General features: G+C 41.7%; 1 protein-coding gene across 1 annotated transcript; it reads right to left on the bottom strand.

The window, feature by feature from the left end:
• Positions 1-473: 473 nt before the first annotated feature.
• On the bottom strand, positions 474-24,868 carry THAP12 (THAP domain containing 12). The gene is made up of 5 exons (XM_047752752.1): positions 24,646-24,868; positions 12,388-12,508; positions 8,652-8,759; positions 4,501-4,537; positions 474-3,019 (listed from the first exon to the last, which is right to left on the bottom strand). The coding sequence occupies exons 1-5, from the start codon at positions 24,732-24,734 to the stop codon at positions 1,086-1,088; spliced, it is 2,289 nt and encodes a 762-aa protein (XP_047608708.1). The 5' UTR covers positions 24,735-24,868; the 3' UTR covers positions 474-1,085.
• Between the last annotated feature and the right edge of the window lie 70 nt (positions 24,869-24,938).

Raw genomic sequence — 24,938 nt, forward strand, 5'->3', positions numbered from 1 at the left:
CAAACCATATACCCAAAAACCCCAAATAAAGTAAAAAGGGACTCATCTTCAATTGTGAAGGTGATAGTTCTGAAAAGAGAAATGTACCACAAGAACCTGTTTTGTCCCCACCAAAAATAATGTACCTAAACTTTAAACAAAATTCACATTTTATTTAGGTTGAAATAAACTATACAAAATTGATTTTCTTCACCAAAAATAACAGCAATATTTTCTGTATTATTCCTAGATAAGCTACAAAACACTTATTTTTGTAGGTTTTCTAGGGTTTGCTTGTAAATCAAATGAGGCAGTAGATACAGTCATGGGCAAAGACAGAAGAAAACAGACAGATGGGCTGTGAGTATCTGTGGTCTCTGATCCTGTCTCGACCATGAAACCAAAGTGTTCAACTTGTATCTGCCAGAAAGCTTATCGAGACGTCGGCTCAACAAAGGAATGTAAACAGCAACAACCAGAGGAGGAACAAGGGCAACGCCTTCCACTCAACTTTAATGGTAACAAGTGTTCCTTTCAGTTCATTTGATAAAGATTAAAAGCTACAGTGAGATCCCTGTTTGGTGAGCGCGCCTGCTTCTCCTACTGTTTGGGAATCCCCTTAACTGTCCCCTCCAGATTTTTAACAGTGAACTTACAACACCCCCTTTTCAAAGGTCAGTCATGAGCTTCACTGCAACATTTTATAAAGTGTATTCTTTCCTCTCACACCTCCTCACAATTTATTTCTTCAAAGGACTGGTAACTCAATACCCGATAGTTGGATCCACAGTGATAAATGTTAGGACTTCACCGAAATAATTCCAAAGTGCCGTGAGCAGAGATCACACGGAAGGGCACCACGGTACTTCCCATGCTCCCGTCTGGAAGAACAGGTAGGTCTCCGAAGCGTGAGAGTTCAAAGAGGGGCCACTGAACCAGGCGGATTATCAATGACCCGTGTACTCAAGGAGAGCCCTATAGGCCAAGCTATTCAGTGATTAAGTGGCCTGCGTACCCCTTACAGATCTCCTGAAAGACATTTTCGAATTTCTTCACAGATTTTTTTCAAATATCAAATATAAGAGAAGGCCTATTTTAAAAGTCTCTTAGGTATTTTCAATGGTTTCTGCATTATCTGTAGGCAGCTCTGACTTACTTGTATAGAGTTTGATATATGTATCTACCATTAAATCCAAATCATGCTTTATATCAAAATTTATGTTAAGCAAAGCCAGGTTGCTTGACCTTTGGTCTGTCAAAGTGTTCCTCAGGTATGCTTTGAGACGCCTCCGCCCGTTTTCATAGCGTTCATTCTCAACCTTCATCACAGGAAGAATACACAGGACCTTCAGCAACGCATAAACATTAGGAAAAAACTTGATGTCCGGCAGATGGAGGGCCTCATAAATAGTGGAAGGAAGTTCTATGTCTTTCCCTCGGTGTTTCCACTTGATCCTCCAACAATGCAGCTCAGCAGAGAGCGTGTCAGGATTAGGTAAGTCACTCCTGTACATGTCGGCATGGTGTTCCTCCGAAGTATTGAATTTGAGCTGTCCCATGACAGAGGGTACCAGAGATAAGCATTTAAGAGCTTTGAGGTGCTGTTCTGAAAATATATCTTTCAGTTCCTGAATAATGTGTTCCACCGTTGGAACACTTAGAGTTTCTTTATAGTAACTCTCAGAGGTTAGCTGAGAGTCCAGGTTACTGTGCTGAGCTCTGCGAAATTTCCCTGGGAGTTTCATCTGAATATCAAGTTTGGTTGCCAAATTGGTAGCTTCCTCAAACCAAAATTCATGATACACTTCAATATTTTCCATCACTTCATTCAGTGAATGTAGCACTGCAGTCAAGCTACTGGCTGCAAAGAAGACGTCAGAGGTTTGCCCCTGAAGATTTTTCCCAAAAGCCCTTGTAAAAGAGAGAACATTTTTAAGAACAACAATGGTAACAATGAAATCAAAATCTGTTACTGCACTGCAGAGCACAAATGCTCGGCCAGCTATACAGTTATTCCATCGGATATTTGTGTCACTGTTTATCCCGTCTAAACATAAAACAAGTGCTTGTAGGAGGTCCACCAAGATTTCGAAAGCATCGTGCCTGCCTGTCCACTGAGAGTGGCAAATTTCCTTCAGCTCTTTGCCCCTTTCTTCATTGTTCTGAAAGAGGACAGAAATTACACTGTCAAGCTCTAACAGCAGTTGTGGTGACCGATGGAAAAAAGAACAAACTTCCTCAATTGTTCCCAATGCGACCGACACTCCCATAACAGGCACTGATTTCGCCAACCACGTGTTTAAGGCACAGGAAGAGCAGAGAGTGTAGATGGCTTGGGGATATTTCTCTAAAAGTCTAGAAGCGACGACCTTCATCTTGGAAGAAAAGCCGCTGGACACAATGTAAGCCTGGCCGCGGCAGTACTCCATGTTTAAGCCCCACTTCTCGGTGATCGTAGTGTGAAACTTCACGGCCAGAATCTCTGCGTCGGCTTCGTAAGGCAGGAAGCCCACAAACTCCTCTCTCAGGTTGTGGGCCTCATCGACAAACCGCACCAACACGGGCAGGTGCTCCTCCCCTGCTATGTCCACCACGTCGTCCGTGATGATGGAGAAGAAGTGAGAGTCCCTCACCTCCCTGAGCGTTTCTTCCCGGACGCAGCTCTCACAGATCTCCAGCATCTGCTTCTGCTGCGTTTTCGAGCAGAACAACGTGTTGACGGCTGTTGTCTCAAAGCGCTTCCTCAGAACCTCTTCGCCAGCATTTATCCGGCACTCCAGCAGCGCCTGAAAGTTGTCAGGAGTAAAGAGACCTTCTGGGATGTCATCGGCTTCATGTCCGTCCAGAGGGATGTTTTGTTTTCCCATAAGAATCAAAATTTCAAATAGAGATTTTAAGTATTCTTTGTTTTCCTTCTCCTCAAGGGTTAAAGGTAAAATATCTTCATCCTGTTCCTCACCCCCTTCTTCTGCACCCGGGTTCTGAGCATTGCTGTTGTTTATTTCTTTATGTTTTTGCTCCTGTTCAGAAGTTTCATCAACTGGAAAACAATTCATTAATTTTATAAACAGGCTCATAAGGAATCACATAAACAAAAAGAGCTAATTTTTGATTAAATATTTAACATCCACAGACTCATTCATGCAGCAGCACTCAGGGGGCACCTATCAGACCAGAGGCTAGGACACAGAAATTACCAAGACACTCACGACTCTGGTGGACGAGACAGACACCGAACGGACAGTTTAATCCCGCATGTAAATGCCATCAGGAGATGAAGGATTTCTTATAAATACTTAAGAAGGCGTGTCACATACACAGAATAACAACAGACAGTCGACGCCCTCAGAGAAAGGACGGGGAAGAGAACTAATACTTGTCGAGAACTAATACTTTTCTCTACCGCACACTGGGCTCTCTACGAGGAGGTGGTTTCAACCCCATGTGACGCCTGAGGGCACAAAAGAATTGCCCAGTGTCACAGACTGAGGTAAAATTGAAATCTAAGCTTGCCTGGCTCCAAGGCCCACGCTAACAGTTTCTATCAAACCATGAAGCTACGGTTTTCCATGGGAGATGAGACAGGTATAGAAATCAATACAGTACAAAATATATTCATGCAATTTTTAGGGATAGTATTACGATGTCAGAAATCTTGGCCTAATCTCTTCCCATCTGGATGGGAAAACCGAGGCCCTGAGGTGAAGGGTCCTGACCACGGCCACATACAAAACCCTGCCAGTCCCGGCCCCTGGGGTCCCTCCAGGTTCATTTTTTAATCATCATGGATTATGATCGAAGCGCCACAAAATGAGTGTGTGGTTGCCCAAACCTGGCCACCCTGTTTCAGGGCACTGCACTCCCTCCTTTGACTGAATCCACGTCTCCTCATCTCTAAACAGGGAAAGTAACAGTGCCTACTTCAGGCTATCGTGAGAATGACATGAATATAAGTAAAATACTTAGAATAATGACTTGGCACAGAGTAAACACTCACCAAGAAGTTGTATTAATAATTCTAGTAAATAGGAGGGGGGGGGGAGGAGGAAACAGGGAAGGAGGAGTAACGGTAATAACTGACAGGAACAAAAGCAACGGCCAGTCCTCACTCTCGGGGGACACCACACGGCCAGGCCCGAGTCCCTGGAGAAGGGCCCCCGGGGCTCCTCCTCTCTGTAAGGCCAAGTGTCTCAACAGCATCTATCCCTCAAACGTTTACCAAGCACTCAGTGCGCACCACATACTGGACGGGCAGAGATTCTGCTCCTCTCCTCCCTACACTGGGACCCTCTGCCCACGCGCCTGCCACCCTCCCACACTGGGAGCTCCCAGCGGAGAGAAGGCCAAGGATACAGCACAGTGGCACCAGGAAGACAAGCCCAGACCACAGGACGAGGCCTACCACACTTCCGCATCATTCTCACGCAGGGCTTTGGACATACAGCATGTTCATTTGTCCTTCCCGGGTCAAGGCCTTTTTAAAAGGCCTTCAGAAGTTGAGTCATTAACACTATCACTTACTTTTTTTCTGTTTCAGTGTCCTGATTTCATCTTCACTCTAAAGGACAAGAAAAAAAGAACAATCTTTGAGAAAACTGGACTCCATCTAGTGTGTCATCACAGACTCAGAAGTCAAAAGCATAATTATGAATCAAATTGAATTCTTTCAAAAGCATAAATTCTTCATAAGGAATAATTCTTTAAGCAGACAGGTGACAGGAAAGCCAGACAATCATTTGCTAATGACATCAAGCTTATAATAAAACACCAGAGGGTAAAGAATCTATCCATTAACTTACTTTATAGCTAAATCATCATCATTTGGGGTTACAAGTGTTTACCGGCTAATGCAAGGCATGAAAGTATACGATAGCACTTGGGGTCAAATCCGTGCCCCTGCCTAATGTAACCCCAGGGGACACCATGTGAAACAGAGCTGCTGGATCCCAGACCCTCACACAAAAGCAATGAGAAATCTCTGGGAAGTGGGAAGTGAGACTGCCAATACGGAAGGGAAATGGATACATGCACAACACAGCCTGGAGAGCCAAGTGACCTGCAAGGGTGAGGCTAAGTAAGAGCTTTTCGGTTGTGTCCTGTTCTCTCTCTCTCTCTAATCCACCACAATTCTCAGATCACAACCCATCCCATTACTACTCTGGGGCATGAAAGCAGGAGTACCAGTGACAAGTGGAGGTAGCAGGGTACCTGCGGGGAAGTATGGAACATGATACTGGTAACAAGCAAGAAACATCAGCAGGCTAGCCAATCTGGAACCTTCCCTCCTTATCCTATGTTACAAGGACAGAAAATCTGGAAAAGTGTGCCTGCTGTAAAGTATCTGAAGTTCCTCAAGGGCAGAGAAGAGAGAAATGACAGCTACAGGATGGGAAGTGGTTGACCTCCCCACCCTGGTGCGTATTACTAAGAAAGCTGATGTGGGAGACTGCTGCGTATTCATGTCAGCATTCATCTCTGAGAAGTTCCAGAAAAACAAACACATGGAGGGGAAGAAATGTACAAGAAAATGAAAAATTGAAGATCTCTCAGAACTTAAAGATGTAAGTCTGGATAAGGAAAAACCTCTAAATATAGTTTAGTGAAATTTAAAATGTCAAATATAAAGAAAAAGCACTGAAGGCTTTGAGGGAGAAAAAAGCAGTTACCTAAAAAGGAACAAGAATCAGGCTAGCATCAGACTTCAACAGCAATAATGGATGCAAAAAAACTAGAAAGAATATGACATAAACTATATGCACCCACTATGAATCACTTAATAACACTGGGGGGGGGGGTTAAAAAATAAACCCAAGTCTGGAAACTAAAAACAAAAATTATGTTAAAGAAACAGAAAAAATTACAAAACACTCAGAGCTGAACAATGAAAGCACTATATGTCTAAAATTGTAGGCTGCAGCTAAAACATAGACATTTATAGCTCTGAATACACATAAATGAGTTAAACATTCAAGAAACTTAAAAAGAACCACAATATAAACCCTTCAAATCAAGAAGAAACCAATAAAACAGTTCACAAGTGCAGCAATCAGTGATAAAACTACTGTTTCTCTGAAAAGACTAATTAAAATAATTTCAGGAGCAGAGAAAGACAAGCATCCCAAAATCCTAAATGAAGTTCATAAACTTTTGGAAACATATAGCACACAAGAAGAAAGAGAAACCAATAAATAAATAGAAATGGTATGAAAATACTCCCTCACCTATCCCAAGATGATGGTTTTACCAAGTTCAAGCCAACTTTCAAGAGCAGACAGTATTTACCTTATGCATAGTTTTTCTAGAAAAAAATTAAAAAGAAAAGCTATCCAACTCATTTTATGAGGCTTACAGAACTTTGATATCACAACTAGGTAAGAGGTATACATAAGAAGAAAATTACAGGACGACACTTATAACTGTAACCACAAAACCCACGATAAAATATTGACCAACAAAGAGTAAAATAAAATAAAAAAATATTGACCAATTGAATCTAATAGTATATAAAAATGAAGAGAGCTACATTGCAATCAATTAGGGTTCATTACAGGAATACAAAGATGTTTTAACATCAGAAAATCCATCAACCTTATCCACAGAATTAAACAATGGAAAAAAATGAGTATTCAAAAGATGCAATGAAAATATATGGTAAGTTCAACAAATATGACAAAAACTCTCAAATATAAGGACTAGAAGAAAATGAAGGTAATTTCTTTAACTCGATAAAAATTATCTAACAATACCAATAAAAGCATCATACCTAATAATAACAATAACCATAACACCAATAATAAGGCAAAGTGTACTGACTGAAACATCACTAGGACTATTCAATACAGTACAGATGATCCTGACTGAACAATACGACAGGCAACAGGGAAAAAAATTGGAAGAAATGACAGAAGAGGCAAATTTGCCTTTATCTGTAGGTGATACAACTGACTATGTAGAAAGCTCAGTAGACTATTAGAATTAATTTTTTAAAAAAAGGTCTTCAAAATTGGAAACAATCTCATCCAGAAATACAATGTATTTACAAAGTAATTAAGTTAAGAAGGAATGTACAAACTCTCTTCTAAAGAAGAGCAAGAAAAACCCTGAAATTTTTTTCGAATTTTTAACTTCTTGCACTCCAAGTATTTTAAGAGTCTTTTCAAAGAATCAGTATTTAGTTCTGTCAATAATTGTTGTGACTTGATACCTATTTTATTCAGGTTTTTTTCCTATATATGGATGGGACTAATTAATATTGTGAAGATATTAATTCAAAGCATTTATAATGAAAATCTGAAAAGAATTCCTAGATCATGACAAAAGGATTCTCAAACTCACATGGAGGAAAAAGGTCTACAAATAGCTTAAGATAATTTTGAAAAAGAAGAATTAAGAAATCGCCCTATTTGAATAAAAGATACTATAAAGTGATGGTAATAAAAACAGTATCGCATAGCTGAAAACAGACAAATCTTCCAATGGAACAAAACAGAGCTCCCAGAAACAGCCTTGCATATACATAAACTTGGTCTATGACAGAGGTGGCATCTTATACCGGATGGATTAACAGACTATGTTGGGCAAATCTGTTCTCTAGAAAGAGAAAAATAAAATTAGATCTCCACTGGACACCATAAAACACAAATTTGAATGGTTCAAAGACCTAAAGATGGAAAGGAAATATAGAAAATGAGGAAAATTGGATAAGTGTCATATTTAAAAAGCATACAGTGGGTGAGCTGAAATGACTTTATTAAGTATACCAGCATGGATACCAAAAGGGAGGGGAGGAACGGGAATGGTAATAATGCAAGAAGGAAAAAAAAAAAATAAACCAAATAAGGGCCTTCCTAGTGGCAATGATGAGAGAAAGCCATGGTCTGGGGAGTCTGAGTAATTTAACTTTGTTCATTTGAGGTCAATAAAAGCCACATAGGTTTCAATCCTAAGAACTAAAGGATACTGAGTTAGCAGATGCTAATTATTACATATAGAATATACATTATATATAGCACAGGGAACTATAATATCCTGTGATAAAGCATAATGGGTAACTGAATCATTTTGCTGTACAGCAGAAACTAATACAACTCTGTATTAGTATATAAGGTATAGTATATAAGGTATCTGTATATCAACGATACCTTAATAAAATTTTAAAAAGGGATATCAAAGGAATATAAAAACATGTACAAAGACGCCACATAGACTTAAAATCTTACTTTCTATACACCCTAACAGTACCTAATACTGACAGAATTCTTATCTCTAGTAAAACTACCCATGTCTTAACTTCTATACTTGCCCTTTATTCCTCTGGTGCTGAATTCTGGAAATATACCTCAGCTCCACTTTCCTTACTACAAAAGAAAAGGTGGGTTGGTTTTGTTTTTCCTTCTTCTCTAGAAGAGAATGAGCAAGGGGCCTGTCATTAACAGCACACTTTGGCTCAGGTCAATGAGTATCAAATGGCTAAACTTGGGGAGATTTTCCAACTTAAATACTAAAACAAACCAATCATCTTATAGCCAGGCTACTTCAATAATAACCACAGCATTCATTCCCATAATACTACCTCTGAAGTAGAGGGTAACTTGGTTCAATGTTAACAGGAATGCATTTATACTTGATTTCATATTATGGGGAATGGGAAAGCTGGAAACACACTGACATACCAATTCTTTTATTCGTTTTCTGTGTCTACTATGTGGATTATTCAAATGGCTGGTAAGATCAAATATTGTTGGTATTGCATTATCTCGAAGAACTGTCCTATAAGGACTCTGAAAAAGAAAAGTAGGTTAACTCAAAGACGGTCCTTTAGAATGCATCAACGTAAATAAACTTCTGTGTTAATGATTTCCCCAGTGCTTCTTCAACTCCAACTCTACAGTGTAGAGACTCGCAGAATTGATGCTGACAGTCCAGATCAGCTTATGACTTCTAATTCTTTTTGCATTTGCCCTTCTGGTTATCTTACTTTTACAAATAAAGGAACTGAACTGATGCTACATATAAAAAAATAAAACATATTTGCATTTTGCATATATTTTTCTAATATGATTTCCTGACTACTTTTATCTGTTTTGCCCTTCCATAAGCCCACCAAAACCAGAACAGGCATAAAGTTTCTCAAATAATCTATCCTCTTGCATGTTCTATCATAATTCTTCCCTCCTTTACTGCCGCGCACTCCACTTTTGCTAGTATTACTGACAAACATCAGGTGTTGTGAAATAATATTGAACCTAGGAGAACTAGGAGCTAGTCCCAACTCTACCAGTGACTCATTCTGAGACCCTGGCCAAAGACTTTCCCTTTTTGGACTCAGTTTCCTCTTCTGAATAAAACTGAGTTATTCAATTAGATCAACACTTCCTAAAATGAAGTTATTCATATACTTATGGTCATAATGTTTGCCGTTTCAGTTACACAACCATCTGCACATTTACACGATCTGCTCACTTTTTAAGTTAACATTGTCTTAAGCAGTAAGAACTGTAAAATGATTTGATGAGCTAATTATATTTTAACACATATTAAAAGACTTATAAAAACTGATTCATGTGCCACCTGAAATCACTCATAACACAAGTAATAAACATAATCACACTTTTGCACCGAACTAGGTATTTCTAAATTCCCTTCTAATTCCAATGTTCTCTTCCTTTAAGGATGACCTTCTCTATCCTAATTCCTGTTAACCTAATCCAATCTGGCTAGAAGCTGGAGGCAGCCAAACCAAAGTCTTCCACAGCCAAGCCAAAGGAGATAAAGTGGGGAAAAGAAGTTGGTAGAATAAAAAATTGAGTAACTGCTAGAATACTCCCCGAGCTAGTCCAAAGAAACAGTGCCTTTGATTTCTTTCTGAATTTGCACTGATAAAGACAAAACACACTTCATTTTAAGAAGCTTTCTTGGGATCAGTGATTGTTTCAAAGCTGACTATTAAAGCATATTCAAAGTATATGCCAAACAAAAACAACAATTGCTATGTTCCCAAGGAAAGGTTAGGAAATACGAAGGAAAAATATATAACTAAGGGGAACATACTGTCTTACGTTTTATCTAAAGAGCTATAAAACACATTTGGGAAGAATTTCTATTTAGACTCAATATTTTCTAGTTTAAGCCCATGCCTCATAGAAGACACAAAGAAGAAAATATGTATCTTAATGACACTCAGCTTCTAGTGTTGGGCCAATTATCTTGAGTCTACTAGGGAGTTTGAATCAGGAACTGATTATAACACCAGCAATGAAGGGAACAAAAACTAAACTATACCCCAGGTGTCTCATTTTTCCTACTTGGCAAACATCTCAAAAAGCAAACATACCCACATCCCAGTCAACTCTTGATATCTTACCAGTTAAATAGAGAAGAGGCATAAAACGTTCTTCAGAATTTTCTAAACTCAAATAAAATTAATTTGCTATAAAGCAAAGACATTTTAGACCAGAAAACAATATATGAGTGAAAAACATGCAACTTTTAACATCTGTTTATAAGTAAAAACATGCCAAAAAGGGCTATATTCAATTCATGTGCATGGTAATTTTAATTCAGGATCAAGATTTAATATTTAACTGAATTAAGGTTTGAGCATAAAGCAATGATCTTACTCTAGCATCAAAGATAATATCTGGCTTTGGTTGAACTAGACAAACGTTTACTGATGAGATCTTAAATGTGAAACTAACGAAGTCAAAACTCCTAAAACATTTGGGTATAAAATATTAGATAACCCAACTTTTAACAGCAATATCTTCTACATGCGTGGAAAGAAAATTTCTCATATTTTCATTAATTTAATCAAGATTAAAGAATTATGTGGAAATTTAAAAAGTGAAGAGTTCTGTTCTATGCTCTGACTAATCAAGAATATGAAAGTGAACTATATATTTCTCAGATTACTCTTGTTGGAATTATTTTTTTATTTTTATTTTTGTCTTTTTGCCATTTATTGGGCCGCTCTCGCGGCATATGGAGTTCCCAGGCTAGGGGTCTAATCGGAGCTGTAGCCACCGGCCTGCACCAGAGCCACAGCAACTTGGGATCCGAGCCGCGTCTGCAACCTACACCACAGCTCACGGCAACGCCGGATCTTTAACCCACTGAGCAGGGCCAGGGATCGAACCCGCAACTTCATGGTTCCTAGTCGGATTCATTAACTACTGTGCCACAATGGGAACTCCTCTTGGTGGAATTATTAAGAGACCATATTTATTACTAAAATAAAAATATAAAAGTACATATGGTTTATGTATTTAAAATAGTAATTTGGGATATTTTTACTTAATGTTAAGAACATCAAATTTGCCTTTTAAACATATGAAATCTCTTATTTTGATCATTACTATTTTACAAAGCAAGGCAAAAATATCCCTCAAATATTTGTGATTAAACTGTTGAACCGGAATTGGCTCACCTCCCAATGACTTCACAAGTATCTGCTTCAATTAATTTTGAGAAATAAAATAACCCAATCATTCTTTAGTTTTCTGATGCCTCTGCAAAATGTATCTGAAAAAAATATCAAAATAAATTGCTGCATAACAATATATAGTGTACCTTCAAATCAAGTTTATAGCTATCCCAAAATCTGAGATGATACATTTTTTCTCACATCTAAACCAGAATATATTATTTGTTTAACAAAACTGTCTTCCTAACTAGTTTTTAAAGTGTTTTAAGTTGCTTCATTTCAGTCAAATATGTCCTATTTTTGCCTTTTATGAATCATAGCAATAACAGAGTCACAGAGGGCTAAAAATCTTAGCCCTTGGGAATTATCTGATTTAATTTCCTATTAGAAATTGGGGCTTGAGAAGAACAATGACTTGGCCAGATTCAGTTAACAGGAGGAGTAAGGCGGAGAGACCCAGCTCTTGATATGAAATTGCAACTTACTGATGGAGATGTTTTTTCACATGAATTGCCTGATAGGCCTCCTGTTACATCTGGCACATAAAAAACTACGGGTTGGTTCTAACAGTGCACACGAAAAACTGAAGGCAAAGAGCTCTATTCCTTGACGAAGAGTCCACTCACAAAAAAGCTCTAAAGAAACTGCTCCAAACAAAAATGCCAACTTTACCTGAAATACACACTTCTCTAATCATCTAAAATTTTCTACACAAGAAGTTTAAAAGTGGCTCCTACCTCTGATGAGTAGGAATGGGGCATCAGAAACAGGATGGTATTAAAAAACAAAACAAAAACCAAAATACTGACAAGTTTTTAAAAACAAAATAGATATTAAGCTCCAAGTTTATCTCATCTTTATAAAAGAAGTGGCAGAGTGTAATGCTACTCTCCAAGAGCAATAAAGATTGACATTTCAACCAGATAACGAGTGAGTGAGTGAATGAGAGAGAACAAAAGAGCAGCCCGAGCCCTCGAGTTACTTACAGTCCTACAGATCATAGACGTCTCAAAGTGTTTGGCACATAATCGATAATGTTTATTTAGTTGATCAGGTGTTTTATCTTCTAAGTCTGCTCTCCTACAGTTTTCTACCCACTTCTGGCACCTATAAAAAATAAAACCAAAATACAATTATGGAATATGATCTCACCATTTAAATTTCAACTTTCAATGTTAAGGCAAATATATAATACGGACCAGGAATTCCTGCTCCCCTATACTCGAAGTTCAACATAATTACATAATTTGAAGAGGTCGACTAATAGCAAAATGAGATAACAAAATGATTAATAACAAAACAAGAGCTGGAAGAAATTTAGAAATCATTTAGTACATTCAATTACAGATAAGGTTAAGAAGTAACTCTTTCTCAGGAGTTCCCATCGTGGCTCAGTGGTTAATGAATCCGACTAGGAACCATGAGGTTGTGGGTTTGATCCCTGGCCTCGCTCAGTGGGTTAAGGATCCAGCACTGCCGTGAGCTGTGGTGTAGATGGAGACACGGCTTGGATCCCTAGGTGCTGTGACTCTGGCCTAGACCGGCGGCTACAGCTCTGATTAGACCCCTAGCCTGGGAACCTACATATGCTGTGGGTGCAGCCCTAAAAAGACAATTAAAAAAAAAGAAGTAACCCTCTCACAATCATGTACAAAATCAGCAACACAACTATAACTTAAACCTAAGTCTTTGAATTCCCAGGACATCCGACCAGCAGAGAACACTCAATTATCAGCAGTACAAGCAAAAAGCTGCACAACCATGAGGCAATGCTTAACATTCCTCTCAGGATTTCAACTTAAATAAGCACAGGAAAACACAGTCATTGTAGAAAATCAGTAAGTAGATGTTCTATAAATAACTGGAGTTCTGATGGAAGCATGTGGGCTAGATCCACTTACCTTATTATAAACATGATTCATAATATACAACATGTCCAGACTAGACTGCAAATTCTGCGAATGCCGGGGTTGTGCCATCTAGTACACAAAGGTGTTAAAGACAGTGAACAAGACAAAGTCCACGCCCTTCTGGTGCTTAAGTGTCTACAGAAGAACATCAAAATCCTCGCCATCATCATAATGCTTAAGCACTAATTCTGAGTCAGACACTCATCTAAATTGTTCCAAAGGAGCAAGAAATGCTCTATGTACCCACGCATGTGAGAATACGCTCTACCAGTAGAAAGTTCAGGAAAACCAAATTTGATTTAATATAAGTTAAATGAAAAAAAAAAAAAAAGAAAGAAAACAAAGGGAATACTATTTGCTGTTGTTGGCTGCGCCCACAGCACATGGAAGTTCTCGGGACAGGGACTGAACCTGTGCCACAGAAGCAACCTGAGCCGCTGCAGTAATACCACCAAATCCTTAACCCATTATATCACAAGAGACCTTCAAGTTTGTTTTTTAATTCTTCAGCATCTGGAGACCTTCCACAAAGACCACTACTGTATTATTGCTGAACTAAGGTGAAACAGTTTTTTGATAAAAAGTACACTCAGCTTCGGAGTTCCTGTCGCGGCTCAGTGGAAACGAATCTGACTGGTAACCACGAGGACACAGGTTCGATCCCGAGTTAAGGATCTGGCGTTGCTGTGGCTGTGCTGTAGGCTGGCAGCTGCAGCTCTGATTGGACCCTGGCCTGGGAACGTCCATATGCTGCAGATGTGGCCCTAAAAAAAAAAAAAAAAAAAAAGGTACACTCAGATTCAATCAAGAATAGGTTGGATAGGTTGGTTCCATCCCTGGGGAACTTCTGCATGCTGTGCACATGGCCAACAAAAAAAAAAAAAAAAAGAGGAGTTCCCACTGTGGCACAAGGGGATTGGTGGCATCTTAGGAGCACTGGGACACAGGTTCAATCTCCAGCCAGGCAGTGCATTAAGGATCCAGCATTACTAAAGCTGTGGCTTGGGTCACAACTATAGTTTGGATCTGACCCCTGGCCTGCCTGGGAACTCAATATGCTGCGGAAAGACAGAAAAAGAAGTAGGCCAAATTTGGAATTTGCTGGTGGCTCAGCAGGTTAATGAAAATAATGCTCACTCAGTTAAAACAAAAAAAGCTCAATCTCATTAGTCATTAGGGAAATACTAATTAAAATTACAACTTCATATTACCACATACCCGTAAGTTGACCACAATATAGGAGTATCAAATGTTCATGAGAAAGGTAGAAAGAATAAACTGTGGTATTCTATCACATACAGAACACTATTTGGCAATGAGAATGAATAAAAGAGCTAGGTTCCACGAATACAATGTTGAGCAAAATTAGCCAAGAGTACATACTCTGTGATTCTTTTTCATACCAAGTTCTAAAGTAGGCAAAACACATCTCTGGTGACTGTGCAGGAAAAAAAAAAAAAGTTAACATAGCAGACCTGAGATTGCTATCCACAGAAAGGCTTGTTTTATAAGGTTGGTCTTTTGGCTGGTGTCTGGGAGCTTGGCTGGTAAATAGTTCCCTATGCAGATATAAAATGTTCTCTAACTGATAAGGGGCCTCGCAGGACCCAGACTTTATGCAAACAGTATGACTTAAAATGAACACCTGTCTTCTTTCTGGGAGTCTGGAATTTTAGCATATGCTAAGCAGAGTGTCTATGTGACCAGATCCCAATAAAAACTTTGGGCACTGGGTCCCCCATGGGCGTCTCTGGGCAGAAACATGGCACAACATGTGTGTTGCATTCTCACTGCCTGGGGAAAAGTGGGCTCTGCGTGAGCCCTCATGAGGGGGAGGGAGTATAAAGAAGGTAGGCTGTGTAGACACAGATGCTTCTGTACTCATACTCTACCTGTGTCCTTTCCCCCTTGTGATCCAGATGTGTGTCCTTACCACACTGCTGTAATACGTCTTAGCTGTGAGTACAACTACACACTGAGTTCCACGAGTCCTAGTGAATCTCTGAATATGGGGGTGGCTTTGGAGACCCCCCAACACAGTAACGACTGAAAGGTGGAAACATCTGGGGAGAGGTACAACTAGGAGTGCACACAAAGGAGGCTTCTGAGATTCTCCACGTTACCTCAGTGTGTTCACTTTGCAAAAGTTCATCAGGTTCTAGACACCGGTCTCGTACTTTTTGAGGAGAAGGGAAGCTCCTTCTCCCACTTCCCTTCTCCTCAATAACCAAATAATCTAATGCATGTGAAGTCAAACTGGGGCTACCACTGGGGAGGGTGAAATAATGACCGAAAGGGCCACAGAGGAGAGTAAGTCTGGCATGTTAGTGATACACACACACACACACACACACACTTTTGTTTTTTTGGGGGGGTGCTTTTTAGTGCTGCACATGTTGCATAGGGAAGTCTCCAGGCTAGGGGTCGAATCGTAGCTGCTGGCCTATGCCACGGCCGCAGCAATGCCAGACCCGAGCCACATCTGCGACCTACACCGCAGCTCATGGCAACACCGGATCCCTAACCCACTGAGTGAGGCCAGGGATCAAGCCCAAGTCCTCATGGATATTAGTCGGATTCGTTACTGCTGAGCCGCAGTGGGAACTTGTAATATTCTATTTTTTTTTTAATCTGGGCAAATCCAACAAGCCATACACTCATGATTTGTGATCTTCTGTGTATATACGTTTTACATCAATGTTATAAAAATTACATATTATGTCTTTTACGTATATACCTGTATCTGTGTACATGTGTAAGTATATACATAGTTACACAGTTATCCCCCAATTTTTTTTTTAAACCATGTCCCGCCTGTCTTGGCATGCCCACACTCTAGAGTCTAGTTCTGTAGCGTTTTTTTTTTTCCCCCTTGGCAGAGTGGAATGACTCTCCTAGTCCATCCACTTCCAAACTGGTCTTCTGACTTTCTCTAATCCCTTCTCCATGTGGCAAATGCTTTAAAAAGCCTATTTGAGAACTTTCCTTCCCTGCTTAAGATCCTCTAGTGACTTCTCATTACTCTTAGGATAAAGAACCAAAACCCAACTCCTCCCATCTTACAAACTGTACAATCTGACCTGGTCCACCTTTCCATCTTCACACACACACCCCTCCGGCTCTCCGGCCCCTCACAGGCCTTGCTTCCGTTTCATGGATGCACAGTGATCCCGTCTATCCTAGGGCTGTTCCCCAGGCTATTTATTCAATTTTCTATCTTTTTTTTTTTTCACTTCCTTTGTACAGGAAAGCTTATGCAAAGATCAGCCTTCAGATCTTAGCTCAAATGTCACTTACTGACGGAAACTTTTCAGATTTCAAAACATGAGATCTGTATATGTATATGTGTATGGGCATGAGTTTGCACGTGCACACATACACGCACCCCCCCCCCCCCAGGCTCCTCTACTTCTCTGTACAGAAGTCCCCATTTCCTGGCCAGTGACACATTCCAAGACCCTCTGTAGGTGCCTGAAGTCATGTGTCGTTATAGTACTGAATCCTACACACACTGTTTCTTCCGATACTAGTGAGTGGGTAGTGTACACAGTGTGGATACACTGCACAAAGGGATGATTTATAAGCTGGGCAGGACAAATGAGATGGCGCAAGATTTCCTCACGATTAATTCCATCCTGCCAAATCCAATGGTCACTTTCCATCCTCATCTTACACTCCTTTTCAGTACTATTCAACCATCACTGCCACTCCCTTTTAAATTTTGTTTGTATTTTTTCCTTCAGTCATCTCCTACTAATGCAGCGTTTCTAAAACATACTCCAAGGAACACCAGTCAAAGAACTGTTCAACTAAAAAACCCCCAAGGAGTTCCCGTCATGGCTCAGTGGTTAACAAATCCAACTAGGAACCATGAGGTTGCGGGTTCGATCCCTGGCCTTGCCCAGTGGGTTGGGGATCCGGCACTGCCGTGAGCTGTGGTGTGGGTTGCAGACACGGCTCGGATCCCCGCGTTGCTGTGGCTCTGACGTAGGCCGGCGGCTACAGCCCTGATTCGACCCTTAGCCTGGGAACCTCCATATGCTGCAGGAGTGGCCCTAGAAAAGGCATAAAGACAAAAAAAAAAAAAAAAAAAAAAAAACAAAACAAACCCAAAAAACTGTTCCATGGTCAAATAGGTTTGGGTAATATTACATATTTTACTCCACATTCATTTGGGGTTTCAGATATTCCTGTAGGAACTTGAACGAGTTGGCTAATCTCTACGGCTGCTGTGACATCAGAAAGCACGGACTACCTCAAAATTTACAGCAAGAGTTAAGTGAAAAACTGCAAGTAAAACACATAGAATAGTGCTTGGCACACAGAATATGAAGTGTTCTTTAAGTATTATTTTTATTATAATTCATAGCATTGTTTGGAGGATTAAATGAGATCATATAAAAGTACTTTAAGATTATATTTTACAGAAGTGATTCTCAAACTTCAGTCTCAGGACCCTTTACCTCTTAAATTATTGAGGATCTAAAGAACCTCTGTTTATGTGCATTTTATCTATCAATATTTATCATTATAGAAACTAAAATTCAGAAATTTTAAAAATATTTATTCATCAAAAATAGCAATCCCTGGGGTTCCTGTTGTGGCTCAGTGGGCTGAGAACCCGACTAGTATCTATGAGGATGCAGGTTCAATCCCTGGCCTCGCTCAGTGGGTTAAGCATCCGGCGTTGCCACAAGCTGCAGTGTAGGTCATAGATGTGGCTGGGATCGAGCACTGCTGTGGTTGTGGCATAGCCTAGCAGCTGCAGCTCCTATTCAACCTCTAGCCTGGGAACTTCCATATGCCTTGGGTGTGGCCCTAAAAAAAAAAGCAATCCCAACACATGTTAACATAGATAACATTTTAATGAAAAATAACTATATTTTCCAAAACAAAAAAAAACATTTAGTAAAAAGAATGACACTGTTCTCCATCTTTGGAAATCTCTTTAATGCCTAGCTGAATAGAAGACAGCTAGGTTCTCATATCTGCTTTTGTATTTAATCAGTTGCCATATTTATTTTGGCTGAAGTATATGAAAATGACCTCACACTGATACATAGTTTAAAAGGTTATTGCCATATTCCCCTGTTTCCCACATAACTGTGGATGGTCTCTGAGAGCACACCAAAACTCCACAAGTGGTGACTTCTTAAAAATTAGTTGCAATGTGGAATCTGAAACCAGACCAATGAGCTTTGTCACACTGTTAAAATCCGCTGCTCGAACTTGCACTCTGAATAAACTTTTACCCATGCATGTTTTTGTAAAATCATGAATTGATCAGTTTGGGAAAAATTAGTTCAGTGAGATATGCAGACCATCTAAATGGTAACACATTTCATTATATATTTTAAAAAGTCATGACGTTCCCGTCATGGGTCAGTGGTTAATGAATCCAACTAGGAACCATGAGGTTGTGGGTTCGATCCCTGGCCTTGCTCAGTGGGTTAAGGATTGGGTGTTGCCGTGAGCTGTAGTGTAGGCTGCAGATGCAGCTCGGATCTCGTGTTGCTGTGGCTCTGGCGTAGGCCGGTGGCTATAGCTCCGATTTGACCCCTAGCCTGGGAACCTCCATATGCCAAGGGAGCGGCCCAAGAAATGGCAAAAAGACAAAGAAAATTTTTTAAAAATTAAAAAAAGTCACATGTACCAGAAAAGTCTAAGTCTTAGAAAGCTGTCAAGCTCAAAGCAGTGAATATAAATTTTCCAAAATTTTAATTTTTGCTTGAATGTTGGTTTATCTTGTTCATTTCCAGGAAAATGTTTACCAGAGTTCCTGCTGTGGCACAGCAGAAATGAATCCAACGAGAAACCATGAGGTTGCAGGTTCAATCCCTGGCCTTGCTCAGTGGGTGAAGGATCCGGCATTGCTGTGAGCTCTGGTATAGGTTGCAGACGCGGCTCGGATCTGATGCTGCTGTGGCTGTGGTATAGGCCAGCAGCGTAGCTCTGATTCAACCCCTAGCCTGGGAACCTCCATATGCCACAGGTGCAGCCCTAAAAACCAAAAAAAAAAAAAAAAAAAGAAGAAGAAGAAGAAAAGGAAAAAAAAGAAAATGTTTACCAAACACCTGCATCTGGATAATCATACTTAGAATATCTTAGAAAAATATATAATTTATCTGAACAATGATTTTATAATGCTATACAGCTCCTGAAAAACTCCACTGTGCACTCCTGAGAGAGAATGAGCATGAAAAAGGCAAATAATGTCAGAGCATTATTATGAAGTAATTTTTACCTTGTGGATTCCTTTAAGGGGTCTTGGGGACCCCCGTGAGTGCCTGGAAAACCACTGTTTTACATTTTACAAGGTAGAGTACATCAACTCTCAATTAACTTTGATTAAATTGCCAAAAGAACCCTGGAAGACCTCGCCATCTCGGGGAGGAGCTGGTACTGAAGCACTCACTGCCTGAGGTGGAAGAAGAGCACTTGAGCTGCGCAACCCGCGCTAACGGGAGCAATTCATTAGCTCTCCCTGCGCCTTCACTTGGCCTGGGGATGAGCTGCACGGTGAACTGCCCCCAGGTTCCTGCCAGGCCTGGACATTCGTCAAACCATCCTAGAAGCAATCATGATTTAGGCAATTTTTTTTGGCCGCCCCAAGCATGCTCAAGTTCCCAGCCCAGGGATCGAACTTGAGCCACAGCAGTGACAACACCAGATCCTTAACCTGCTGCGCCACCAGGGAACTACCAGACAATTTTTTAAACTTTTTTTTTCTTTTGGTGCGACATAATGGAAGTTTCTGGGCTATCGATAGAACCTGAGTATCAAACAGACACCGCAGAGACAAGATGGATCATTGACCCACCGTGCCACAGCAGGAACTCCTTTTTAACTTTAATTTTAGGCAATTTATCTCTCTGGCATTGCCCTAAGGTAACTTGATTCTAACATTTTATATTTTTGAAAAAGTACATTAGTGCCACTTTTTCTAAACCGATATGAGGTATTAGTATAGGAAATTCCACATCGTGTCCTTTATTAATTGCCCTCGAATTTTAAGTTACCTCTAAATAGCTGTTTCTAAAAGCATGGAATTTATAAAAACGATAAATGGAAAATGTACTATTTAAAAGCATTAAATATATTTATCTTTATTGCTAGTTAACAATGTGAGTTAACTTTGGAAGACTATAGGTTGGCAATGTCACCTTTTGTCAACCTTTCTACAACCCGTTTACTGGAAAAAACAAAACAAAACAAACAAAACTTAGTTATAACCAATAAAAATACTGTTATTGATTCAAATAACAACTCCAGAAACTACTTTACTATAATTAACTCTGGGCATGGTGAAAAAGAAACTCTCAAATACAGGAGAACTTGAAATTCTATAGTAAAAGATCTGGTTTGGATAAAAAGTTAAGATTTTGGAGGCATTATGTTAAGTAAAGCAAGCCAGACAGAAAAGGACTACTGTTGTATGATTCTACTCAGAGACTGAGCACAGAGTACCTAGAACAGACAAATTCATGGAGACGGGAAAGTGGATTGTGGGAAGAGGAGGTATCACTTAACAGAGTTTTGCTTGGGGTCATGAAAAAGCCGTGGAAACCATGGTGATGGCTGTACAACACTGTGAACATAACTAATGCCACTGAATTATACACTCAAAAATAATTTAAAAATTGGTTAAAATTGCTACCTTTATGTTATACTACTGCCATTTTGTATAAGGGACATGAGCATCCATGGATTTTGGCAGGGAGTCCTGGAACCAATCCCCTGCAGAAACCAAGGGACAACCATACATATGTTACCAAAGTTTTAAAAAATAATATAATATACCAAAAACAATTAAACTGCACACTTTATTTATTTATTGTCTTTTTAGGGCCACACCTGCGGCACATGGAGGTTCCCAAGCTAGGGGTCGAATCAGAGATGCAGCTGCCGGCCTACACCACAGCAACGCCAGATCTGAGCTGCGTCTTCGACCTACATACACCACAGCTCCTGGGAACACCGGATCCCCCACCCACCTGAGTGAGGCCACGGATCGAACCCGCAACCTCATAGTCCGAGTCGGATTCATTTCCACTGCGCCCGTGATGGGAACTCCTAAACTGCACACTTTAGATGGGTGAATTATATGGTATGCGAGCACCTCAATTTTTTTTTTCTTAAGAGTTAAGAAGAGTTCATAAGTTGGTCTCGAGATATTCACAGGGCTCTTACACCAAAAGGTGCCCAGGTTTGTTCACTGTGACCTTGAGGACAAAACTAAAACCTCCAAAGCATAAATTATAGGGACGCACATTTCCCCTCAACGCAAGGAAGAAACAACAACCCAACTTGTCCAGTATCCTCGAGTGTCCCTCACAAAGCGAAGGAACTGGCACTGGGGCTGTTTCAGCAAAGGCTTGCCCGTCAGGAACGCACGGGGCCCCAACAGGTTCATTACTACCCTGATACAAAACTGGGTCTGTCTGTTCTCAAGGGTCCTAATGCTAGATTCTCAAAGGGGACAGAGACTCAAAAAAGGTTTAAAAGCCACTACTATGGAGGGTATTCCGGCACTTCAAGGGATACTGAACTAAGCCGAAAAACCCCTCCCAAATCTGAGACCAAGCCCCTTCAGGCCACACTCACCCACCAAGGAGAATAATGAAGAGTCCTCACTACCTACAGACACAAAGGACCTGTGCTCCAGAACTGACTAGTGATGCCCTCATTATGCAAGTGAAATATACTCACAAGACAGCGCCTGGGCTACAGTTTGGGTCAAAGGAAGATAAAGCTTAAAGGGGTGAGGCCATCAGATCAGGATACTCTTCTTCTCTGTTCTCACACAACCCAACAGCTATCCCTCCCTCTCCAGAGCTAGTTCCTCCTCATCTCCCCCAACTTTAAACATAAACACCAGGGACGCCCCGGGGCTCAATCCTCAAACCTACTCCCTTTTATTTACCTAGTTCCATGGTTTTAAATACCCTCCACAAACTGAGAACACCCATATTTACAATTTTCAGTCTAGAAGTCTCTAAATTCGAGACTTGTATATCTTTTCATGGTTTTAACTCTTAAATACTTAGATCCTTGATCTAAATATGGGTCATTTGGGGTTCATTTCAGGATATGGTAAGAAGAAAGACACCTAATCTCTCTCTTTTTTTTTTTTTTTACTTTTTAGGGCCACACCCATAGCTCATGGAGGTTCCCAGGCTAGGGGTCGAATAGGAGCTGCAGCTGCTGGCCTGCACCACAGCCACAGCAACACGGATCCGAGCCATGGCTGCAACCTACACCACAGCTCACGACAACACCAGGATCCCTAACCCACTGAGAGAGGCCGGGGATCAAACCCTCAACCTCATGGTTCCTAGTCGGAATCCTTCCCTCTGCGCCACAAAGGGAACTCCAAGACACCTATTCTTGAATGTCTAACAAACTTCAAACTGCTTCTCAAATTTCACACGTCCTAAATCAAACTTTTACTATTCCTCCACCAAATCTGCTCCTCCCCATCTTCCATCCACAGGTCAGTAAAGGCTCAGGTTAAAAATCTTAAATCAGGAGTTCCCACTGTGGTGCAGTGGGTTAAGAAACGAATCCAACTGCAGTGGCTCAGTCGTTGCGGAGGTGTGGGTCTGTTCCCCAGCCCTGGGTTAAAGGAGTTGGGATTGCCACGGCTGCAGCTCAGATTCAGTCCCCAGCCCGGTAACTTCCATGTGCCACGGGTGCAGCCCTGAAAAAAAAAAAAAAATCCTAGAGTCATCATTCTTGACTTCTTTTCTCTTGCAAGCTACATCTAAACCATTAACAAATACTGTTGGCTTCGCCTTCAAAACATGTCTCAAACGCAACTAATTACCACCTTTTCTCCTATTAACCTGGATTATTGCAACTGCCTTTAACTGGTCTTCCTGCTCACACCTTTGCTTCCCTACAATCTATTTAACAAGGGGCCAGATAGGTCCCTCTGTTCTAAACTTCTCCAGGAATTCCTATTTCACTCGGAATAAATGTCACAGTGCTTCCCATGGTCTACACTATTGGCCCCTACCGGGCACACACCCTTTGAGGGCTCATCTTTGCCCTCTCCCTCCCTCCTTAAACCAATTCTAGCAGTCCATGGCCTTGGGCTGTGCCTCTAACAAGCATGCCCTGCCTTTGCATTTATTGTTTCCAGAATGGAATGCTCTACCCCTAGATATCTCCAAGGCTGGCCCCCTTACCTACTTCTGCTCTTTCCTCAAATTCACCTTCTTAGTGAGGCTTTCTCTGATGATCCTATTTAAAAAAGCAGTTGTGCCTCCCCTGCTAATCCTATTCCCCTACCTCACCTGCAGGACCGGAACATGTGCTTTTTTTTCTCCACAGCATTTATCATCATCTGACACGCTGTACATTTTCCCATGAGAGCAGGTGCTTCAATTTTCCCATTTTAGCGCTCCCGCTGCTCAGAACAAAGTCTGGTACAGAGTAGGGCTTCAAAAAACATTTGTGGAATGAATAACTAGTATGCTATATGACAATCGCCTGCTACTCATCTGTCTCCTTAATGGACTGCGAACTTTCTGCAGAGAACAACACTGTCAATTCGCCTCTGACTCTGCATCACCTAACGTTAGTGCTCTGCACACAGTAGGTATGGATTTGAAATGAGTGAATCAACAAGAGAGGCCAAGGGGAAAATCCTCATCCTTCAAACGCCATCCCTACACTAGCGCTCCCTAAAAACAAGCCAGAGCACGTGGGTTACCTCCAGGAAGAGGTTTCAATACCAATGCCCCTGCCCTCACGCGTACCCCGCCCCGCCCCCGTTATCTCCCCACCTTAAGCAAGTGAGATAATGAGTAACGGTCTGACCCAGAACTTGAACCGTGAACAAGTCCGAAGGAAGGTGCACTTGTGACCTGACTTGAGCTCAAATGTGGCCAGACTCCAAAAAGAAACACTGCCGGGGCGGGCGGGGGGGGGGGGGAGTAGAAGGACCCCGGCGACCACAACCGTAGCATCCAAGTGCCTTTTTTGACAGCTGGGGAAACTAAAGCCCAGAGACGCAAGCGACTTGCCCGAGGTCACACAGCAAGCTAACTAGGGCGACAGCCCACGTTACCCAGCCTGCGCCGCCTCAGCTGCCTCTTACTTCGGGTGGTGGCCTACGCGCCAAGCCCCCGGGGCCGCACGTGCTCCGAGGCCCTCGAGCTCCAGCCGGTCCTCCGCTCGCGGCCCGCTCCTCACCTCGAGCGGGCTGGGGTCGACAGCTGTGCCCCCTCCCACCGCCCCCTCTAGCCCTGGAGCCTGCCCGGGGCCGGCGGCTGGCAGCGCGCACCGCAGAACAGGGCCGGAGGGGCCGGCTCCACGCCCGCCGCTTACCTGGCCGGATCCCGCGGGAATCTGAAGAAGGCCAGATCCGACTGCGTGCTCTTCCGCGTGCAGTTGGGGGCCGCGCAGAAGTTCGGCATCTTCGTTTGCCCGCCGGCCGGCCCAGCCCTCCCCTCCCCGCCTCCTCAGGGCAGCCCACCCGCCCGTCGGGGCCGGGGAGGGGAGCCAGGCCGGCCGGCCGGCTCGGCAGGGCCGGCGCGCCGAGGGGAGGGGCCGGCGGGCGAGAAGCCGCGAGGGGCAGGAGGGGCGCCGCGGTCCGAGGCCGGGCTGGGGACGCGGCTCCA

The sequence above is a fragment of the Phacochoerus africanus genome, chromosome 11, assembly GCF_016906955.1.
Source record: "Phacochoerus africanus isolate WHEZ1 chromosome 11, ROS_Pafr_v1, whole genome shotgun sequence".
NCBI lineage: Eukaryota > Metazoa > Chordata > Mammalia > Artiodactyla > Suidae > Phacochoerus > Phacochoerus africanus.

What these genes read in the sequence shown, in the direction of transcription:
- THAP12 (XM_047752752.1), bottom strand. Translation starts at nt 24,734, where the DNA reads ATGCCGAACTTCTGCGCGGCCCCCAACTGCACGCGGAAGAGCACGCAG. An exon ending in CGTCTATGATCTGTAGGACT is followed by an intron (nt 8,760 to 12,387) that starts GTAAGTAACTCG and finishes TTTCTTTTTCAG; the next exon opens with AGTCCTTATAGGACAGTTCT. An exon ending in GACACTGAAACAGAAAAAAA is followed by an intron (nt 3,020 to 4,500) that starts GTAAGTGATAGT and finishes ATTGTTTTCCAG; the next exon opens with TTGATGAAACTTCTGAACAG.